An 18,559-nucleotide genomic window follows, 5' to 3' on the forward strand; every position below is an offset into this window, starting at 1 on the left:
CTCGTAACACCTACCCACACCCCTGTTAAACCACACATAGAGTAATTGGACTAGAATTAGTGCCCCGTCCCCACCAGTGTATGCTTCACGTTGCTGGTGAACACTGAACAAATCGTACCTCCGGAGGTTTTGCGCATAAGCCTCTGGGATCAAACTAATACGCACATCTCCGTGGTATGAATGGAAGCTCACTTCCTCACTCTAACATGACTCCTGTTCATTTCAGTGCAGTGTGTGGTGACCTTGTTGGATTGTGGCTACACTACATAATTTTTCTCCTCCTCCTTCTGTTTAAACCGTAGGCGCATTTACCCTCCTGACGATAAGCTGCTACTTGAAAAATATGAGGGCTTGTTAGCCGCTGCCTTTCAGACGTTCCTTGCCGGTAGAGCAGTTTCACTTCAGCGAGAGATGAACAACCCCCTCAAAAGAATGAAGGTGACCACTGATTCACCCAACTTGCATTTCTGTTCCAGGGATGGGTAATGTTATCGGACCTCAACTCCCATCGGTTTCAGGCAGAATGGCCAATAGTCAGGGATGGCAAGAGCTGTCATGTGACAAACAGTGGTGTGGCAATAAAACCGCTAGCCCATTTGCAAAGTTAAGCAGGGCCTGGTATGGTTTCAAATTGGATGGGGGGCTGTGTGTTGAGATTTCTGCATTGCAGTGGGTTGGACCAGGTGACCCAACTCTGCAGTTCTATGATTCTGCGAATACCTGGATGGCCAGAGGTTCTTCACCCCTCTTTTGTTCCATGAGGTTGTGTGGTGCCGAGTCTTCCCATAAGCACGGTGGAGTTTTTCAGTAGGGTTTCCTCCAGCATACAATTCCTCCAGCTTATGGCAATGAACTGACAGCGTTCAAGGCCGGTGTGTGAGAGGAAGTGTCTCCGAGATAGTTTCCATTCATCCAGATGTTCCAACACATCTGCCAAAACTGGACATTCCATTGGCTAAGCATTATCTCCAATAATGTGCCTTCTCTGTGAGTGTCTGTCCATTTTCAAATGGCTCCTAGTAGAGAGGGGTTGTGTAATGATGTGTCTTTGAAAGCTTCAGGGAGACGTTTTGGGAGATGGAAGAAACATCTCCCGACATCCTGGTCTCCAAACTTGGCAGCGGTCCTTTGAAGCAACCGCAAATCTGCAGTTTCCCCTCATCCCATGTAGAACTTTTTGATAGCATTCAGATGAAAAGCTGTGCGAGAATCCATGTGCCATCATCCCTGCTCCTAGTGTACATCCACTGGCATAATTTTCTGCTTACCACCTTGAAAGGCATGTGTGTGGGAAGATACTTTGGGCATCAATTGGGCATCTGTGTTAGCTGTACCAACTTAATTAGGCTCCAGCAAGTCTACAGTAATACATAATGCCTTCCTTTTGGAATCTAGCCTCTGCTTGATGAGAAGCAAGAAGCCATGTTCATAATTTTGTGTGCATTCTGGCTTTTTATACTAATCCAGAGATTTAACCCCCACCCACCCCCCCTTTTTTTAGGAAGAAGACATATTGGATCTTTTGGAACAATGTGAACTGGACGATGAGAAGCTAATGGGCAAATCTGTCCGGCCACGTGGCCCAAAGGTATGTCACTGCATTCTAAACACCTCTGAAGTTTAGGACTGGTAAAATCAGGATGGCACTGCCATGCTACAGACAAGAAGGTTAATGCCACAGACTGAAAGGAGGGTGCCCTGGCCTCGGGGAACAATTTCAATAAGGCTCTAATACTTTCCTTTCCCTTTCGCTAAAACAAAAGACACCCCAAAACTACATGGATTGCAAGCGGGATGTTTCTTCCATCTTCCCTTCCTCCCTATTTTGGTTTTTGCACTGAACAGGCCGTTTATGTCCTCTAGATGGCACATTTTCACTTTCTTTCAGGAAGTACTTTTATGCTAAGCCAGCTGTATCTGTTTATATACTCCCTTGCATTGCATCTCTTTTAGAAACTGCATGTTAACGTGATGTCAAATAATGCACATGCACATTATATATAACAGACACACAAACTCCCAGGCTGACAGTGTTGTGGCTCGTTTACCCTCAGTGCATTCTCTTCCGAATTCTATATAGTTCTGTTAATTCAGTAGGTGGTGGCAGCTACTAGTAATAACGAGGACATTTTAGGGCAGGTTTTGTCCCAGTACTAAAGCTGGGGCTCTTAGTCAGCCTTTAATTTTGCCTCCCCCAGTGACCCCCTTTGGGGCACCCAGTTAAGGCCCGAGGCTTAAGGATTCTCTGAAGGACAGCTGGGTACATCACCACCCTCAGCTGAATGTGCAGCACAGCTCTGCAAAGATAAATTGCTCGCTTTTATCTCGAGTGACCTACTTTTCACTTAGAAATCATCCGAAAACAGGCAAATAAAAACCCAACAGCTCAGCTGGTAAAGAGATTAACCGTCATGGCTGCGAAGGCCAGTGGGGCAGTCTTCTTGCAACAAATGATACATTTCCAGAGGATTGTTTGTGCTGATGTTCTGTTTTGCATCTGCTTTATGGAGGGAGGGAGGACAATTATCCAACCTTGTCAATTGTTCCTGTGGCTGTTTTGTCTCTCTCTCTCTCTCTCATATTTTGAAAGATAAATGACCCTGACTGGATATAGCGTCCCGTGTGCATATGGGATTACAGTGAGGCTTACCGGGCCAAGTCTTGTTTTCATTGCTTAGGGTTTTATCCCCCAGTGCTGGCTGGCTGGTTTGTTTTATTTTATTTCCAAACCTGCTTTATAAAACCTTGTTTTACCTACATTGGAAACATTATGTGAATGAGTGTGGCTTAAAGAACTAAGCATGTGAAACCCCTTTTCCTAAAAGAGGTCTAGTGGACATGTATTACCTTTCTCTCACCAATATTACACCGGCATTTTGAAAGGGGAAACTTTAGGGCAGTTTTGGGGGACCTGCAGCCCTCTTGGTATTGTTTGGGTCTATTTATTGAATCTTTCAATTGTTACCAAACTTTAAAATCAAATCAGTGTGTGTGTGTGTGTGTGTGTGTGTGTGTGTGTGTGTGTGTGTAAAAGTGTGTGTGTATATGAGAACAATACAGAGATTCAGTTCCCACATATAGGAGATTATTTACTTTTCCATGCTACAATCCCATTGGGGCTGGCCCTATTGTTAGCCAGAGAAAGGTTGTGGTCTCAGGCAGCTGAATTTGTGTGTCATTATTTGTTACCAAAGTATTTTTACTGGCAGGGAAGCCACACGTGAGATTTTCTGCCTCAGGTGCCAAAATTATGCACCTTCGCTTGGGTGGGGGAGGTGGCACCATTTGCTTCTGTAGTGCAGAAAGCAAAATGTATTGGGCCTGACCCGGTCCCTTGCAGTGTCGCAGAGGCTCCCAACCCTCCAGAATGAAGTAGGTTATTATGAAGGGGGAGGGAGAGAAATGTTAATACATATTTTTTCTCCCCCCCCTCCAACTTTCTCTCCAGCCCTTGTATTCCATGCCAGAGAGTGCGCAGTTCTTGAAAAAGACCAAGAACAACAGCAGCGGCAGTAGCTGTGAAAGCAGCAGTGATCTATCTGAATGGGAGGAGGAACCCGAAAAAGAATATGAAAATGCAAAGAAAGAGAGGAATGTCTCATTTGATGTTGAAGACAGGAAATTAATAGAACGATCCAGTAAGTTACATAAATACAAAGCTAATGAAGTTTTGCAGAAAGCATGCATCATCATCATCATCATCATCATCATCATCATCATCATTATTATTATTTAAAATGTGTGCACATGGTTGCTAAATCTGAAAAAGCCACTGGGGACCATTTATGGATCTGAGCTACTGAGAATGTGAGGTCCTCTGAACTACCCCCTTACTCAACTATCTCTTCAGTGTCCCCACCTCTTTCCACGTGTATAACACAAAAATGCATCCTGAATCATTTTAGAGCTTCTCAAAATATCCATGGATATAATTTGAGAGTCTCACAGTTTCTGCTCTGCCTGCTTTCAGTGTCACGGAAAGTCACGTCTTTCTCTTTCCTGCCTGTATGTGTCTTTTCGTTACAAAACCTATTTTGCTTTTTTTCCATTTCTAAGGAAACGCTTGGGGTGACTCATATCAGTAAAAACCAATCTAACAGTCAATGATGAAACAGCCAAAAGGCAGCGGGGGGGGGGGGGGAGAAAGAAACAGAACGATAAAGAGGCAGTAAACAAAGAAATTCAAGCTCTAGTCACACCAAAAGCTTTCTCAAGTAACAACGTTTTGAGTCTACAGTGGCACACTGGTAAATAGAGGGCCAAGTGAACCTCCTAGGGTAGGAAGTTTCCATGTTGTGGGGGCCTCAGCAGAAAAGGCTCTGTTGGACAACCCTGCCAACTGTATCTCACAAGCTGGTGGGATGCAGAGAAGGACCTCACCAATATATTATCATTATATTGTTGGGGATTGATTGGGAGGTTGGAAGAGGCAGTCTTCTGGTCCTAAGCCATTTCGGACTTTAGAGGCGATAACCAATTCTTTGTGTAAGGACCAGAAACTTTGGCTTCTTGATTTTCCTTCACCCATCCCTGCTGCTCAGTGCTTACTTCTGAGGCAAAGAACTGGGGCATTAGACGAAGGGGGAAGGATGTCAGGAAGGGAGCGAATGTGCCTCTGATTGGCTGTTCCTCAGCAGTGTAGCGCATCTTGGCTCTTGCCTGGCGCATGTCAGCAGGAGAAGTGTTCGTTGCATGGAGTTTGGTAGACAAGGCACCCAAGCAGAACTGGAACTCTGTAAGGGAAAAGAGGGATCCCAGAAATGTCCTGGACAGGTGAAGAGGTTGGGAATCCCTGCTTAAAAACACACACACACAAAAACACGTTGGTTTGAGAAAGGGAAAAAGGGGTGTTTCACTTTTCATTTACTGAGTTGTATCTCTTTGCAGGCAGAATGCACTGGAAGCGGCCTCTTAAGAAAGTCCCTTCTTACGTATCGCCCACGCCGTTGTCAGGTCCTATGAGGCGTTCTGTGAGCTGCCCTCGCTCCATTTCAGTCTTGTCTATGCAAATGCAAGGCGCCGAAAACCGCCCTTTCTCAGCCAAGAATTTGGTGCAGCTTTCTCGCCCGTCTTCTGTGAGTAGGTCACACTCTTTAAACAGAGGTTCATCTGCGGGCAAAATGTCTCACACTGCCAACCTGGGTACTGTACATTCTCCTGTGGTAAGTTAGCAAATCACACCTGGAGGTGAATTGTTTGGGATCTGGTGTGGTGTCCTCTTATTATCCAAGCCTAAAATTTCTAGTTCTGCAACCAGCAATTCACAGGTAACTTAACCCAAATGAGTTTAAGATCGATAAAAGTTAACTAAAGATTATTTAAGCATCTTTATTATACACACCAAATGAGATATATCCAATCCATTTTGGAAACTCAGAAGGTGTAATTCAGATATGCTGAATTTGGTTAATTCACACAGCCACGGTTTGGATAATGGGTGTGGGATTTTATTGTGTCTGAACGTTATTTTGGTGATGTTTTCCCAAATATTTTTCAAGTGATGTTGGTTGCGGTTTATTTTGAAAAATATGTTGAACTGATTCCAAATCAGCATAGATTTGTTCTGTAGCACTGGTGATTACAACTAACCTTGCTTCTCAATTGCTACTTTTATATACAGCATTAGAACATTGAAAAATGATGTTGTTGTTTCGGCTACTACAGTAAATTACAGAATTTAATCAAAGGAAGCCAGAAATTCATGCACAGCCAAATGACCAAATACAGATCATGATGATTATAGAGATGTTGATGTTGATGTTGTTGTTGTTGCTGCTGCTGCTGAAATGAGAAGACACATTTATCCGTTCAAATCTTTCCAACAACCATTATATGTGTTTTACAGCCCAGTGTTTTATAGATTTCCTAATAATATATGTGGTAGAATATTTTCTTGCGGTTTCTTACACCAGTACATATAAACATACCATATTTTTCGCCCCATAGGACGCACCTAGTTTTTTGGGGGGAGGAAATAAAGAAAAAAAAAATTATCCCCCCCCCAGGCGCGGGGCTGGTGCGGGGGAAGCCGGAGCTTCCCCCGACCCCAGCCCCAAGAACAGCCTGCTATCCGCAAGCCTAGGGAGCCCGGCAGGAAGTCGCGCCGGTCTCCCCAGGCTTGCGGAAAGCTGCGCGAAGCCCAGGCGCGCTCATCAGCGCGCCCCAGGCATCTGAATGCAGGCAGCTCTGTGCAGCCCTAGGGAGCCCGGCGCGACTTCGCGCTAGGCTCCCTAGGGCTGCGCAGAGCTGCGCGAAGCCTGGGACTGCAGGCAGCTCTGCGCAACCGGCGAAGTCGCGCTGGTCTCCCGAGGGTTGCGCAGAGCTTCCTGAAGCCTGGAGAGCAAGAGGGGGCGGTGCACACCGACCCCTCTCGCTCTCCAGGCTTCAGCGAAAGCCTGCATTCGCCTCATAGGACGCACACACATTTCCCCTTCATTTTTGGAGGGGGAAAAGTGCGTCCTATAGGGAGAAAAATACGGTACTCAATTGTTCAATGGCTGCACAGCCACACTGGGGTGGAGGTTGGATGAGGCAAGATGAATGATATTTGCATGCAAAGAAATGTTCTTACCTCCCTCACCTACAAGCTTCCTTCAAGCCATCTTTTACCAGAGTGGTCCGTGAAGAAGCTACAGGGAATGTTCAGGATCCAGAGCCCAGCAGTAACCATGACACTGGTAATCAGGGGGCCACTGAACCTGAAGCTGGCAGGCAGGAGCCCACTGAACCAGCTGCCAGAGCACTGGAACCTTTTGAGCCAGAGCCCCATGGGTACCTTCCAGTGGGCCTGAGGAACCACGTGTCTCCCACACTCCCACAAGGAGTGCACCAGTTTAGAGGCCATGGAATGTAGGAGACATCTTCAGACCAGAGGGTTGGCCCTTGGAGAGACTATCTTTTCCACAAGGGGACAGAGGCTAGGAGAGGTGGATTGGAGACAGAAGGTCAAAGGGGATCAGTTTTCTGCCAAACTTAGCTGGAGCAAGTTGCTCACTAGTAGCTCTCCGTGGTGCTGCAACGAACAGCCTGCCTTCCTCCGTAGGCCTTCTCTCCAGGGACATGACATTGTGGAGCTGGAGGCCAGCGAGTGTGGAGCTTTGGTACTCAACCCAGGTTTGGGACTGCAGAGGGGATGGGAATCATCACTTAAAGCCGAATGCTTTAGCTGAGATCCTTGCCTTGCAGAGGGTTGGACTAGATGACCCTTGGGTCCCTTCTAGCTCTAAGATTCTGTGATTCTATCTGTAGCTCCAGGTTTTGTAGGCTGTTCTCACTCTCCAGAGGCTGGCTTCCTGCTTGCTGTGGTGAGGGAGCAAATGTGTGAGGTGACTGAATCATTCCGTGTGGCCGTGTATGTATGTTGACATTTTTATTATGACCTCATGGTTCTATGGGACCCCAATGGAGGCTTATAGGATAGGATAAAAACAGAAATTGGTTCCTGAGATAATCAGAGGACTGCAACTGCAGCAAATAAACGCAACCAACAATAAAATAGAACAACCTTCTGTTATGGAAAATTGAAAGTTAAAAGTAAGCCAAAGCGATCTTTAAGCCGGCTGAGGTTTTTCACATGAGTTAATGTGGTTCTAGGTGAGAGTATAACAAAGCTTTAAAATGAAGTCTGTCACCTATATGGAACCCTTCTGTCATTGTAACGATGTACTGAAAATGTGATACCCATTTAAATGAATATTTAGTGACTCTTCTTTTTTTAAAAAATGGAGTGCTACATCTTCTGGTAGAGAGATCCCACTTAAGGCCCGTGTTATTTATCTGACAGAGCAAGAGACGTATTTCTTTTAATAATGTGAACAAAATCACTTGCAGAGTAGGAGGGCTAAATACTGACAGCGAGCTTATAGTTTTACGTTACTGTTGTGTAATTAAGAATAATGTACTGCAGCTGGCCAACAGTGTGAAAAAAAATATCGATTTTTTAATTTATTTTTTAGATTGCTGGAAAACTAATCATTTGGTAAAGATAAAATGTTTGTTGTGAATTGTGAGATAAAATAGATTTAGTGAGTCGTTGCTGTTAGATTAAATACCGCTTCCACAGATCAGCAGAAACTGAGGTGATGATCCCAAACACACTTAGTTGGAAACACGTGTCAGTTAAATCAATTGGATTTACCTCCCAAGAAAAGTGGTTAGGGCACTGCTATAAATATTGAGGAATATATAAATGCCAGCAAAGCAGACGCTAATGTCAAAGCAATACATTCTGCATCATTTTCAGAGCCGTTTTACTGTACACACATCCTACAAAACATGTTGTTAAGTCCAGCATTATATATTGCTTCGTTACGATCTCTTGCTTCAGCATTAGATATCTTGCAGATGCATCATATACTTTCGATTCTATATGTTTCATTTACGGTATCAAAGGTCCCTTTTAAGATCCATAAAAACAGCACACACAGAGAGAGATCTTCCAAGTTATTAGTCATTTTATGCACTATAATGTACTGCTCAATACAAACATGCCCTTGCCTGAAGTCTCCTCCTCCTCCTGGAATGTGTCTGTGTTTTGGTTCTTTTCCACAAAAGGCAGTGAAATCCAAGATCCATTGAATTCAGTAGCATACCCCCCCACCCCCCGCAATCCCAACATTTTGTTTGTGTATTTTGGTTTTGAATTTCCCCGCTCGGTTCTTCATACCAGAAAATCAGCAAGAAAAGTGTTCCTCACCTCTGCTTCTCATGTGACTCTGAAATCCCACCCCGCCACGCAGCCAGCTAACCCTTTTCTCTCTTGGCAGACGGAAAGACAACAGAGAGCCAAAGAGCAAGAAGAGGCCCTCACAAAGGAGGCGCTGGTCATTTTCACGAGTATGAAGATCCGATACCCAGGGAAAAATAATGAAGACGCAGAATTAATACTCGAAGACGTGAGTATCGGAGAAGGGAAAATGATAAGAAACTGGATGTTTATTTGATGACGAGGCTACAAAGGTGACACTCTTCAATGAGGGCATGTTCCCTACCCACACCCCGGGTTCCCATTCAGTAGCAGAATCCTCTGTCTCTGCACCACACTGTCTCCATAGCCATCACTGCGTATGTGTAATGTAACAGTGAAAAACATTCATGCAGTAAACATGGTCAGAGAAACAAGGGGCTTTATCATCCCCAAGCAAACTTTGTTCCAGCCCTTACCTATCCTGCTTGATGAGTTTTGCTGAAATCACGATTTTCTCCAGGACAATTTTTTTGTTACAGTTTATATCCTGCCCTTTATCCAAAGACCCCCAGGGTATTAAGAACATAATTCACACAGCATAATAACAAAAACATAGCACATAGCACAAGCATACGCACAGCAAAACAATAAAATAATCCTAATAAACTTCTTCTTGGGCCACGCGGCTTGGCTTACTTGCCTGAGTCATATGGAACTCTGTAGCTTCGAAGCTAGGCACATCTCTTGTGGTGGTGGTGGTGGGGGGAAGGATCAGTGGGTGGGAAAGACTTTTCTTTGCTTGAGAGGCTGCCCATCAGAGTAAACAACATTGAGCCAGATTTATTTTAACCAATGTGGTCCTCTCCAGATAATTACTGGACTACAGCTGGATCTACACTGATTTGAAAAAAACACTTTAAAAAACCTGTATCTCTCAATGCAATTTCCCATTGATGGCAGATCACTGCTCCACAGTGCCCCCTGGTGTCACATTTTTATAACACATTTTTAACATTTGAACTGAGTTTGCGTCCAACAACATCAGGAGAACAAAATGTTGGCTTCCCATAGATGGACAGATAGCCTGACCTGGTATAAAGCAGCTTCCCATGTTTCGTGGTTGGTTCTTCAAGCACCTTTGGAGATCTGGATCATGTAAGGTTTTTCCTCTTGAGATTCTGGCAGAAGAAGATCCTGACTTTGGGCCAGTGGTTAGACAATGACTCGTAGATGCACCCGCCCCTCCAAAAGCCAGTTCAACATAGTTTCCTCCATGTGGAAGCGGCAGCTGCGCCATTTCCTTAGCCGTGCCGGTTATCAAACCATGCATGCTTGCTGCACGCACACATGCAGCTGTTTCCACACTCACAACTGACGGCCAGAACTTTTCTCCTGATGCCACCCTTAACGGCAACCGCTATGGCCGTACCCATGGGCACCCTATGTTACCCATAAGATTGTACGGAAGGCAGGGTTCGGGCAGCTGACGTGCTGGAGAAATTGCAGTGAGAGCTAACAGGATGGTACAAAGTTGATCAGATCTGCCACCCTTCCCAGACTTCTTAATACCTTTGACAAAACAGGCTCCAGGCTATTGATTTGACCTTCTGCAAAATGCCAAATGTACTCCACTGCGGTTCACTTCTTCTGATGTTGGCATCATTTTGAACGTTTAGTTCCTTTTTTCTTTTTTTTTGTATATAATTTTTATTGAATTTTCCGTTTTACACTTTAAAGTACTCATTTTTACATCTTTAAAATATCTCTGGCTTCCCTTCTTCTCTTTCCATGGTTCATTTTACATATCATAAAGCCCTGCATATTTTACAAAAACTATACCATTCAGTATTCCATTATTGCATCCGTCAAAACTTATTTACACTGTTGAATTTATCTTAACGCTGCCTGCATTTTCAGCTGTACACAATTCTATCCCATAGATTCAATAAACATTTTCCAGTCTTCTCTAAAGATATGTTCTTCTTGTTCCCTTATTCTATATGTTAAGTCTGCAAGCTGCGCATATTCCGTCAACTTAAGTTACCATTCTTCTTTGCTTGGGACCTTGCTCGTTTTCCATTTTTCTGCTAGTGAAACACGGGCTGCAGTAGTGGCATACATAAATAACCTTTTTTGACACCTGGGGGAAAAAGTTTAGTTTTCAACCTTGCTAGGCTGTTCTCACCCAGTGGTTTTTTACTCCTCCTGTTGTTGTTTAGCAGCAGAAAAGATCCATAAGTGTAACGGTATTGTTTTCCTTTTCCTTTTGCTCTTCCTTCCCTTTGACCTGTAAACTGGGACATTTCAAATGATCCCTCTCCCTTCTTCACCCACCATCCGTACGGCTAGTTTTTAAACCACTCCCCACCATCTTTCTCAGTTGCTCTTTGCACCATCTGGTGGCACTGCTTGAAATACTACTCAGTAGAACTACAGATCCTTAACAGGCTTCTATATTGCGAAGTACAGGGTGAGTCCTTTAAAAGAGGCTCCAGGGATACAGAATACATCTGTTCCATGGGGCCTCTTTCAAAAGACTAACCCTGTATTTTTAATATACATTAAAAAACCCCACCTTGCAGTCCACAAATGTGTGCTACAAAGCAACAGTTTTAAAAGTGGGACGCATTAGGAGGTACGCAGCTTGGCCCTAACCATATGGGCTTATTTTCAGACTATTTTCACATGTAAAGGTAAAGGTTAAGGTACCCCTGCCCGTACGGGCCAGTCTTGACAGACTCTAGGGTTGTGCGCCCATCTCACTTAAGAGGCCGACGGCCAGCGCTGTCCGGAGACACTTCCGGGTCACGTGGCCAGCGTGACAAGCTGCATCTGGCGAGCCAGCGCAGCACACGGAAACGCCGTTTACCTTCCCACCAGTAAGCGGTCCCCATTTATCTACTTGCACCCAAGGGCGCTGGGACCGAGCAACGGGAGCGCACCCCACCGCGGGGATTCGAACCGACGACCTTTCGATCGGCAAGCCCTAGGCACTGAGGCTTTTACCCACAGCGCCACCCGCATCCCATTTCACATGTGCATGGCTGTAATTTCCCTTGCTTTATGGTGGCTGGCATTTGTCCCCATTAGAGCAGTTGCACCGCTGGAGAAACATCTCATTGTACCTATGGCAGTAGTTTGATTTCAGAAATAACATCATTCTAATTGATTTTTTTTGGTCTTTTATACAGATTATGGATAATTGGAAATTCCATAAATCAAAAGTGGCTTCATATTGGTTAATTAAACTAGACTCTGCAAAACAGAGAAAGGTGAGTGGTGCATACTCCTCTCACTGTGTGTTAGCCATTAGAAATAACACTTTTAATGAATTCTTAACTGCACTAGTCATTTATCTGGTAATGTCTTCTCTCAGTTGAACTTTTAAAAATTTGGTATTCTTGAAGGTCAGTAAGAAGCAGTAAGTATTATGCCCATTTTAAAAGGTCATTTAGGTTGCCAAATCCATAGGTCAGTTCAGATGTAGCAAGAAACCAGGGTGCCTTACTAGAAGACTTTTTGGACTTTTCAAGTCTGGCAATGGGCCGTGAGATGTTTGGGGTTGTGGGGGCTCCTAATTTTGGAGGAATTTTGAAACATGCTCTTGAATACCACATGGCGTTTAGTGTGGATTATAGAAAAGGGGTCGATCAGTCGAGAAGGGTTAAAAATATTGTTAAGTTGGAGTCCCCACAAATGAAACGAGCAGGAGACAAGGGAAAATACGGTTATAAATATGATGAGAAGTTGCGGAAGGGACATGGAAGAGACTTAAGGGCCTCGGATTCAAGGCTACCAGGTTAATGCGCTAGATCGATGGGACAATAAGGACTGACAAAACCCGGAACCAGGAGGAAGGGACGCTGGATGAAGATGGGATTGTTTCTACTATTAGGATTGTTTTATAAAATCGATGAATGTTAGAAAAATGTTGGAATGAAATTACTTGGCTCTAATAAAAATGTGTAAAGAATTATGTAAGAATATAATGGCTAGGAGAAGTTGGTAAAAATAAGACTCAAGTTTCAAGTTTTGGTTTTTTAAATGTTGCAAAATTGATTGAACTAAAGTGGTTTTATGCTGTAATGTTATAAAGGAATATGAAAAATGGATAATTAATAGGTAAAAATTTAATGTCATAATATATGAAAGGATTTGCTGAACCAATGAATTGAATTGGAATACAAAAAAGGGGGCGTGAGGAGGTCCGGAAAATAAGCAAATGAAAAATAAGTAATGGAAAGATTGAATTGTTTTTTAACTGTTTTTATTTGGTGTTTTTTCATTTTCATTTTTTCATTTTTTCTTCTTCTCATTTTGTAATATTGTGAAAATCTTAATAAATATCTTTTTTAAAAAATAAAAAAATACTAGAAGAATGATCCGCAATAAGCATCCTGTTCACAGGTCTTTCCCTTTCCTTCCTCTGACACACCTACAACGAGGTGACTGTTTTTATTTTGAACAAAATCACATTTCTACAACACTGTTCCTTGTGGCACCTGAACTCTGGAAACTGTGGTTTGCTTCAGCTCTAGCTGGTGAGCAAATTAGATCCTGAAACCACTGTGTAATCTTGACTTGTTCTTATTAACAAGAGTTTAAACAAACCACGGTTTATAGTAATGGAAGCCAAAAGTAGTTCTCTGGTCCAAGGAACTGGAGTGTCACCATCAGCAGGGTTTTTTGGGGGGGCGGGGGCTCAGTCTGGATGGCTCAGTTGGTTAGATAGTGGTGCTGATAACACCAAGCTTGCAGGTTTGATCCCCTGATGGGACAGCTGCATATTCCTGCATTGCAGGGGGTTGAACTAGATGATCCTCAGGGTCCCTTCCAACTCTACAATTCTATGAACTACTAGGTTAGAAGTATTTCACTGATTGCACTGATTCCTGTGCAGTCTGTAGTTCTGCTTCCTCTTGCATAGCTCTTTAGAATTGCACTTTCAACCATCCAGTTTTCTCCAGTGCAAGGCTGTTCTTAAAAGCACTGTAGACTGTGTTTTCTGTGTAGGATGAACACACACACACAAACACACACACCCTCCCCCCAAACAGTAAGTGTATCTGCTTTCTTCCACTGACAAGTATAAGTGGTACCCCAGGCACACAGTCTGGGTCAAGATGATATACTAGGTCATTACGAAGAAAAACGGCACTTCTGCAAATGGCGGATGTCTTTGTTCAGCTTGCAAAGACATGCCTGATGACTCAGGGGGCTAATATTACCTGAAGCGCTGATGAGCTCTCGACGTCTTTTGGCAGCAGTGCCTTGCCGTAGGCTTCTCCGTGTGTTTAATCCTAACCTCTTTGAGCAATCAGAGTCATTTTTAAGGATGCAGTTAAACAGATTGCTTAAGGTTTCGCATTGACCTTGAGGCCCAAGGTTTTCCGAGCGTGACGCAAAAGTACAGAAGCTCGGCCTCTCCATATGCCAGCATTTGGGAAGGGAACTGATAGGGAGAAGGGCAGGCGACAGTAACAAATATAGTCGAAGGCTTTTTTTTTAAAGATTTCAATTAAGGGGCATGGCTAGTAGTGGCATAGCATATAAAATGGAGGCAGACACTCTGGCTGCAGAGTGACCTGGCAGATACACTAAATGGTCCATCACCTGCTGGTTTATGTGTTAGGGGTAAGGTGAGCTGAATGACTAATATGCACATATTATCGAGGAGAATATGCACATTGTTTGTCTATGGACAGGTCATTATGCACATTTCCTGATTCAACGCATGCATTCTCCAGCAGGCTTTTGCACATCTTCTGGGCAACGCGGATAATCTGAGAATGTGCCTGTGCGCATTTTCCCAAGGATGCAATGCTGGAGACGATGTATTATTGCCCAGAAGATGTACAAAGGTGCAGTACATTGGAAAGTATCAATAGTTGGACAAATGGCGGCATTACTTGAGCAGGTCACCTTAGCAAGAAAACTATGTGCAGGTTATCTTGCAAGCTTGGGTAGTTAGGCGAGAGTTTTCTCCTGGTCCTTGCGCACAGGAGGTACATGTGATCGTTGTGAGAGCGAATCTCAGGACTTTCATATCCCTTCCACTCACAAGCAGAGCTGTTAATATCAGCCACGGTTTAGTCCTGTAGAAATGGCTGTGCAAAGCAGGCCTCACAATCTGCCTGCCATGAAAAAATAGAGATGGATCAAAGGGGCAAGGTTTCCTTGTGTAGGCGCTTAAATGTGGAGAGATTGTTGTTATGAAGGTTCTGCATGAGCAGGGTTCACAGTGCGGTCTGTGGGCCAGCCTTGGGGGTTTTGTATTCCGATTTTGGCACCTTCCATCTTGACTGTAATCTGCAATTTGCAGGGAAGTAAAAAAATAAATAAAAATAAGGACTACTTCTTTCTTTTTCTTTTATAAATGACATCATATTGTAGTTATAAAGCACATATGCGTGCTGTTCTACAATCTCTCATGTTTGGGGGGCAAAATATCCTTTCTTTTCGCAGAGGGTGGAGATCACAATAGAAAACACAACTGCAAAAATTGTGCAGTGGCCTTTCCCCTTGTGAATCTTAATTCCTATACATTGTATATAAACTTACCTGTGGATGTTCAGGCTTCTGTGCATCCTGACATCCGTCTATATTGGTCTATTTAAGAAGTGCTAATTTACCTTCCCCACCCTGCCAGCTTCCCTCCCCCTGCTTTTTTGGCTGAATGCCTTCCTAAATAAGTTCCTCTTGAAATCAGAATCTTTAGTTAAATTCATATGCAATTAGCCTTAGAGGCACAGAACGGTCCCTGCAATCATCTTATGCTTATGGTTTCACATTTTGATGTTGAGTGGAAGCTGTTGGTCCAGCGTTTAGCCTATGAACCTCTAACCCTCATTTACAGAAGATTGGAATTGATAAGTTAATTGTGCCAAGAACTGAGTCAGTGACTTGTAGTCAACACACTGAAATGAATTGAAATGAGGAAGCTAGTGTCCTAAGGCAAAGTGAGTTGATTTCATGTGAAGGGAGTTTCAATTTATCTTCCCAAGCTCTGCATGCATCCCCGGGGTAGATTCCTGTGGCAAAAGTTCACACGCCGTTTAAAGCCCCTTGCTATGCCACTCACAGAACAATCCCATAGATGTTTACTCAGAAGCAAGTCCCACTGAGTTCTTTAGTGCTTGTTCCCAAGTAAGCGGGTTTGGCATTGCAACCTTAGCCCAAGAAACCAGCCCTATGGCCCACAGTTACATTATTAGCTGGGTTGTGAAAAAGAGGTAGAACTACGCTGAATGGCTAAAAAGATTGTCTTGAGCTTGATGACCGTGTGGTACATGTTGAAACACACACAAAAAAAGGAAAGGCAAATTAGAGTTTATACGAGAACCTAGCAGCTCTTTTCTCCCCGGCTTCTCTTATAAGCCGAACACAGTGATAAGAAATTCCCAGTTCAGTTTGTTTGTTTTTTAAAAAAAATAGTATACAGTGGTACCTCGGGTTACATACGCTTCAGGTTACAGACGCTTCAGGTCACAGACTCTGCTAACCCAGAAATAGTGCTTCAGGTTAAGAACTTTGTTTCAGGATGAGAACAGAAATCGTGCTCCGGCGGCATGGCGGCAGCAGGAGGCCCCATTAGCTAAAGTGGTGCTTCAGGTTAACAATAGTTTCAGTTTAAGAACGGACCTCCGGAACAAATTAAGTACTTAACCCGAGGTACCACTGTATAGGATTTGGCTACATTAGACCATCGTTTCTTTCTGTTAAACTGGATGTGGGCACTATTTTAGATGGAAAGACAGCACTGAAACTTTGAAAACAAGCACTGTAGTGCTAGTCTGTAAAATGCAATTAAGGGTAGGTGCAGAAGAGGAGTGGTTCTCCCAGAGGGGCGAGCCACAGCAATAGATTCCTGACAGCAGCATCGTCTGCCACCTACCAGGGGAAAATGGGGTTAGGTAGGGGCTGTGTGAATGCCTTGGCAGAGCCAATCAGTGGTGCATTCATTCAAGCAGCCCTGACGTCCCCCCTTCCTCTCGTCCCTCCCTCTCCCTTCTCTTACTAGTAAGCAACAGTGCTGCTGTAGTTTGGGGGCTATTGCTGTGGTTCTGTCCCACCAGGAGACCTCCTCCCGGTACTCGAGTAACAGAAAACAGGAACCGGAAGTATATATTTTCGCAACGGGGCGAGCCCATGTTTTACCTGTGCTTAAAATGCCGGCAATATAATGATCAACAAATGAAATGCTAATTAATTGCTTGGTCATCTCGTTCCTTCCTCTGTGTGTCAAGCTCAGGCTGTTTGCCTTTTTTAAAAAAACAGCAACAAAGTGCAGCACAAAATTAATTCAACTGAATGTTCATTCCTTGCTTTATTTAAAAACAAAGAATGCCTGCAAATGCAGCCAACAGAAGCATTTCAGGTTTTGTAAAAGTTGAAAACCTGCTCTGGAGACAGAGGGGGAATTGGCCTCATGACATTGCAGGATTCTTAGTGCTGCTTTAGGCTGAAAAACAGGAAGAATGGGGTTCCTTTGAAGTCGATCCTTTAAGAAAAAAACCAAACACATCTCAGCAAAACATGGTAAATGGGCTCACCACTCAAATTATGTAAGTCTGGAAGCACCCCTGTGGGAGTGATTAGTTGTGATTAGCAGAAAGTTTTGATACACAATTCAGAGAAATCAAAGTCTATGCAGAGAAACCTGTTCATCCTCCTTATGAATATCCCTTTCTTATCCACAAAAAGTACTTTTGTTATTCTCCTTGCAAATGGGTGAGATAAAATGTTCTTTACACGCCTAATAAAATTTTGATCTGATCTCATTTGTTTCGATTGCAGGCACTTGCCATAACCATGTGTCAAATTTTAAAACCTAGCTTTTCATCGTCGTCTTTTTGGCTTTGGTATTTTAAGTATTTATTCCTAGAGGCTTGCCTGCACAACATTGGTCTTTGAGTTTTTGTTTTTGAAGTATTCCTTAATTTATTTATTTATCTGCTTACTATAATTCTTTTTTCCAGGTTTTAGATATTGTGAAAGCGAGCACCCGCTCAGTTCTGCAGCGTGTCTGGGGAGTTTCAGATGTTGAATGTTTACATTTGTACCGACTCCTTAATCGTGTCTTTAATCGCCTGCTATGGAGCCATGGTCAAGGTCTGTGGAACTGTTTCTGCAATTCAGGGTAAGAAGCAATATATTACCTTGTAACTGTCATGGCTTTCCTTAACTTAAAAGCACCATTCTTTTTGTCTTGTTTCTGCTGCGGCTTTATTATTATTATTATTATTATTATTATTATTATTATTATTATTATTATTAATTTTCTCATAGTGAGTTCCTTACTAAATATTAACTGTTCTCAGAATTTTCTTGCGGTCCTAGAATGGTGATGGTTTAGAACTTTTGATAAGGATGGATGAGACCTCCTTGGACTCCTCAGCATCTGTGTCCTGTTCGATGTAATGGTCTGAGCTGAGACCGCACAGATTAGGGTGTTTTACTGCTTTGCTGCCTTAACTTTTGCAACCAGAATCCCTGCTGCTCTGTCCCTATGGCAGGCAGAGTGGATGTTGGCTAGGGCAAGAGAGGCATGTGTATGTGTGGCTGGATGGGAAAGAAGTGTGGCAGCTCCAGGGCCTGGCATATTTATTTCCCCTCCCTTCTTAGGGATGTGTTGAGGGAATATGCAGGATCCAAATCTTCCTTCAATCCACTTTTGTGTTGCTTCTCTCCCCCACCCCCCACCAGCCATTAGAACACCAGTGGCGAAGGAAAGGCAACTGTGGAGTACATTATCTTTTGGCAGAGACCGGCCGTGAAACCCTAAGCATGTTTGCACAAATACTCTTTGGTAAACATCAGTTCATGCACATATTTATTAAACAGCGCTTAAAAAATGCAGTCTCAGCTTCAGGA

At 43.5% G+C, this 18,559-nt stretch overlaps 1 protein-coding gene across 5 annotated transcripts in view; it reads left to right on the forward strand.

Moving 5' to 3' along the window:
• Positions 1 to 18,559, forward strand: part of TTLL7 (tubulin tyrosine ligase like 7) — an 89,845-nt gene that overhangs the window by 60,343 nt on the left and 10,943 nt on the right. For 4 of the 5 annotated variants that reach the window (XM_077928530.1, XM_028732974.2, XM_028732973.2 and 1 more), the window contains 7 exons: positions 303 to 438; positions 1,502 to 1,588; positions 3,449 to 3,638; positions 4,888 to 5,162; positions 8,766 to 8,894; positions 11,878 to 11,958; positions 17,665 to 17,825. In XM_077928530.1, coding sequence (XP_077784656.1) covers positions 303 to 438; positions 1,502 to 1,588; positions 3,449 to 3,638; positions 4,888 to 5,162; positions 8,766 to 8,894; positions 11,878 to 11,958; positions 17,665 to 17,825 — 1,059 coding nt within the window. The remainder of the gene's footprint in view (positions 1 to 302; positions 439 to 1,501; positions 1,589 to 3,448; positions 3,639 to 4,887; positions 5,163 to 8,765; positions 8,895 to 11,877; positions 11,959 to 17,664; positions 17,826 to 18,559) is intronic. The other variant, XM_028732975.2, reaches the window with a different exon arrangement.

Source organism: Podarcis muralis, chromosome 5 (assembly GCF_964188315.1).
Source record: "Podarcis muralis chromosome 5, rPodMur119.hap1.1, whole genome shotgun sequence".
Classification (NCBI taxonomy): Eukaryota; Metazoa; Chordata; class Lepidosauria; order Squamata; family Lacertidae; genus Podarcis; species Podarcis muralis.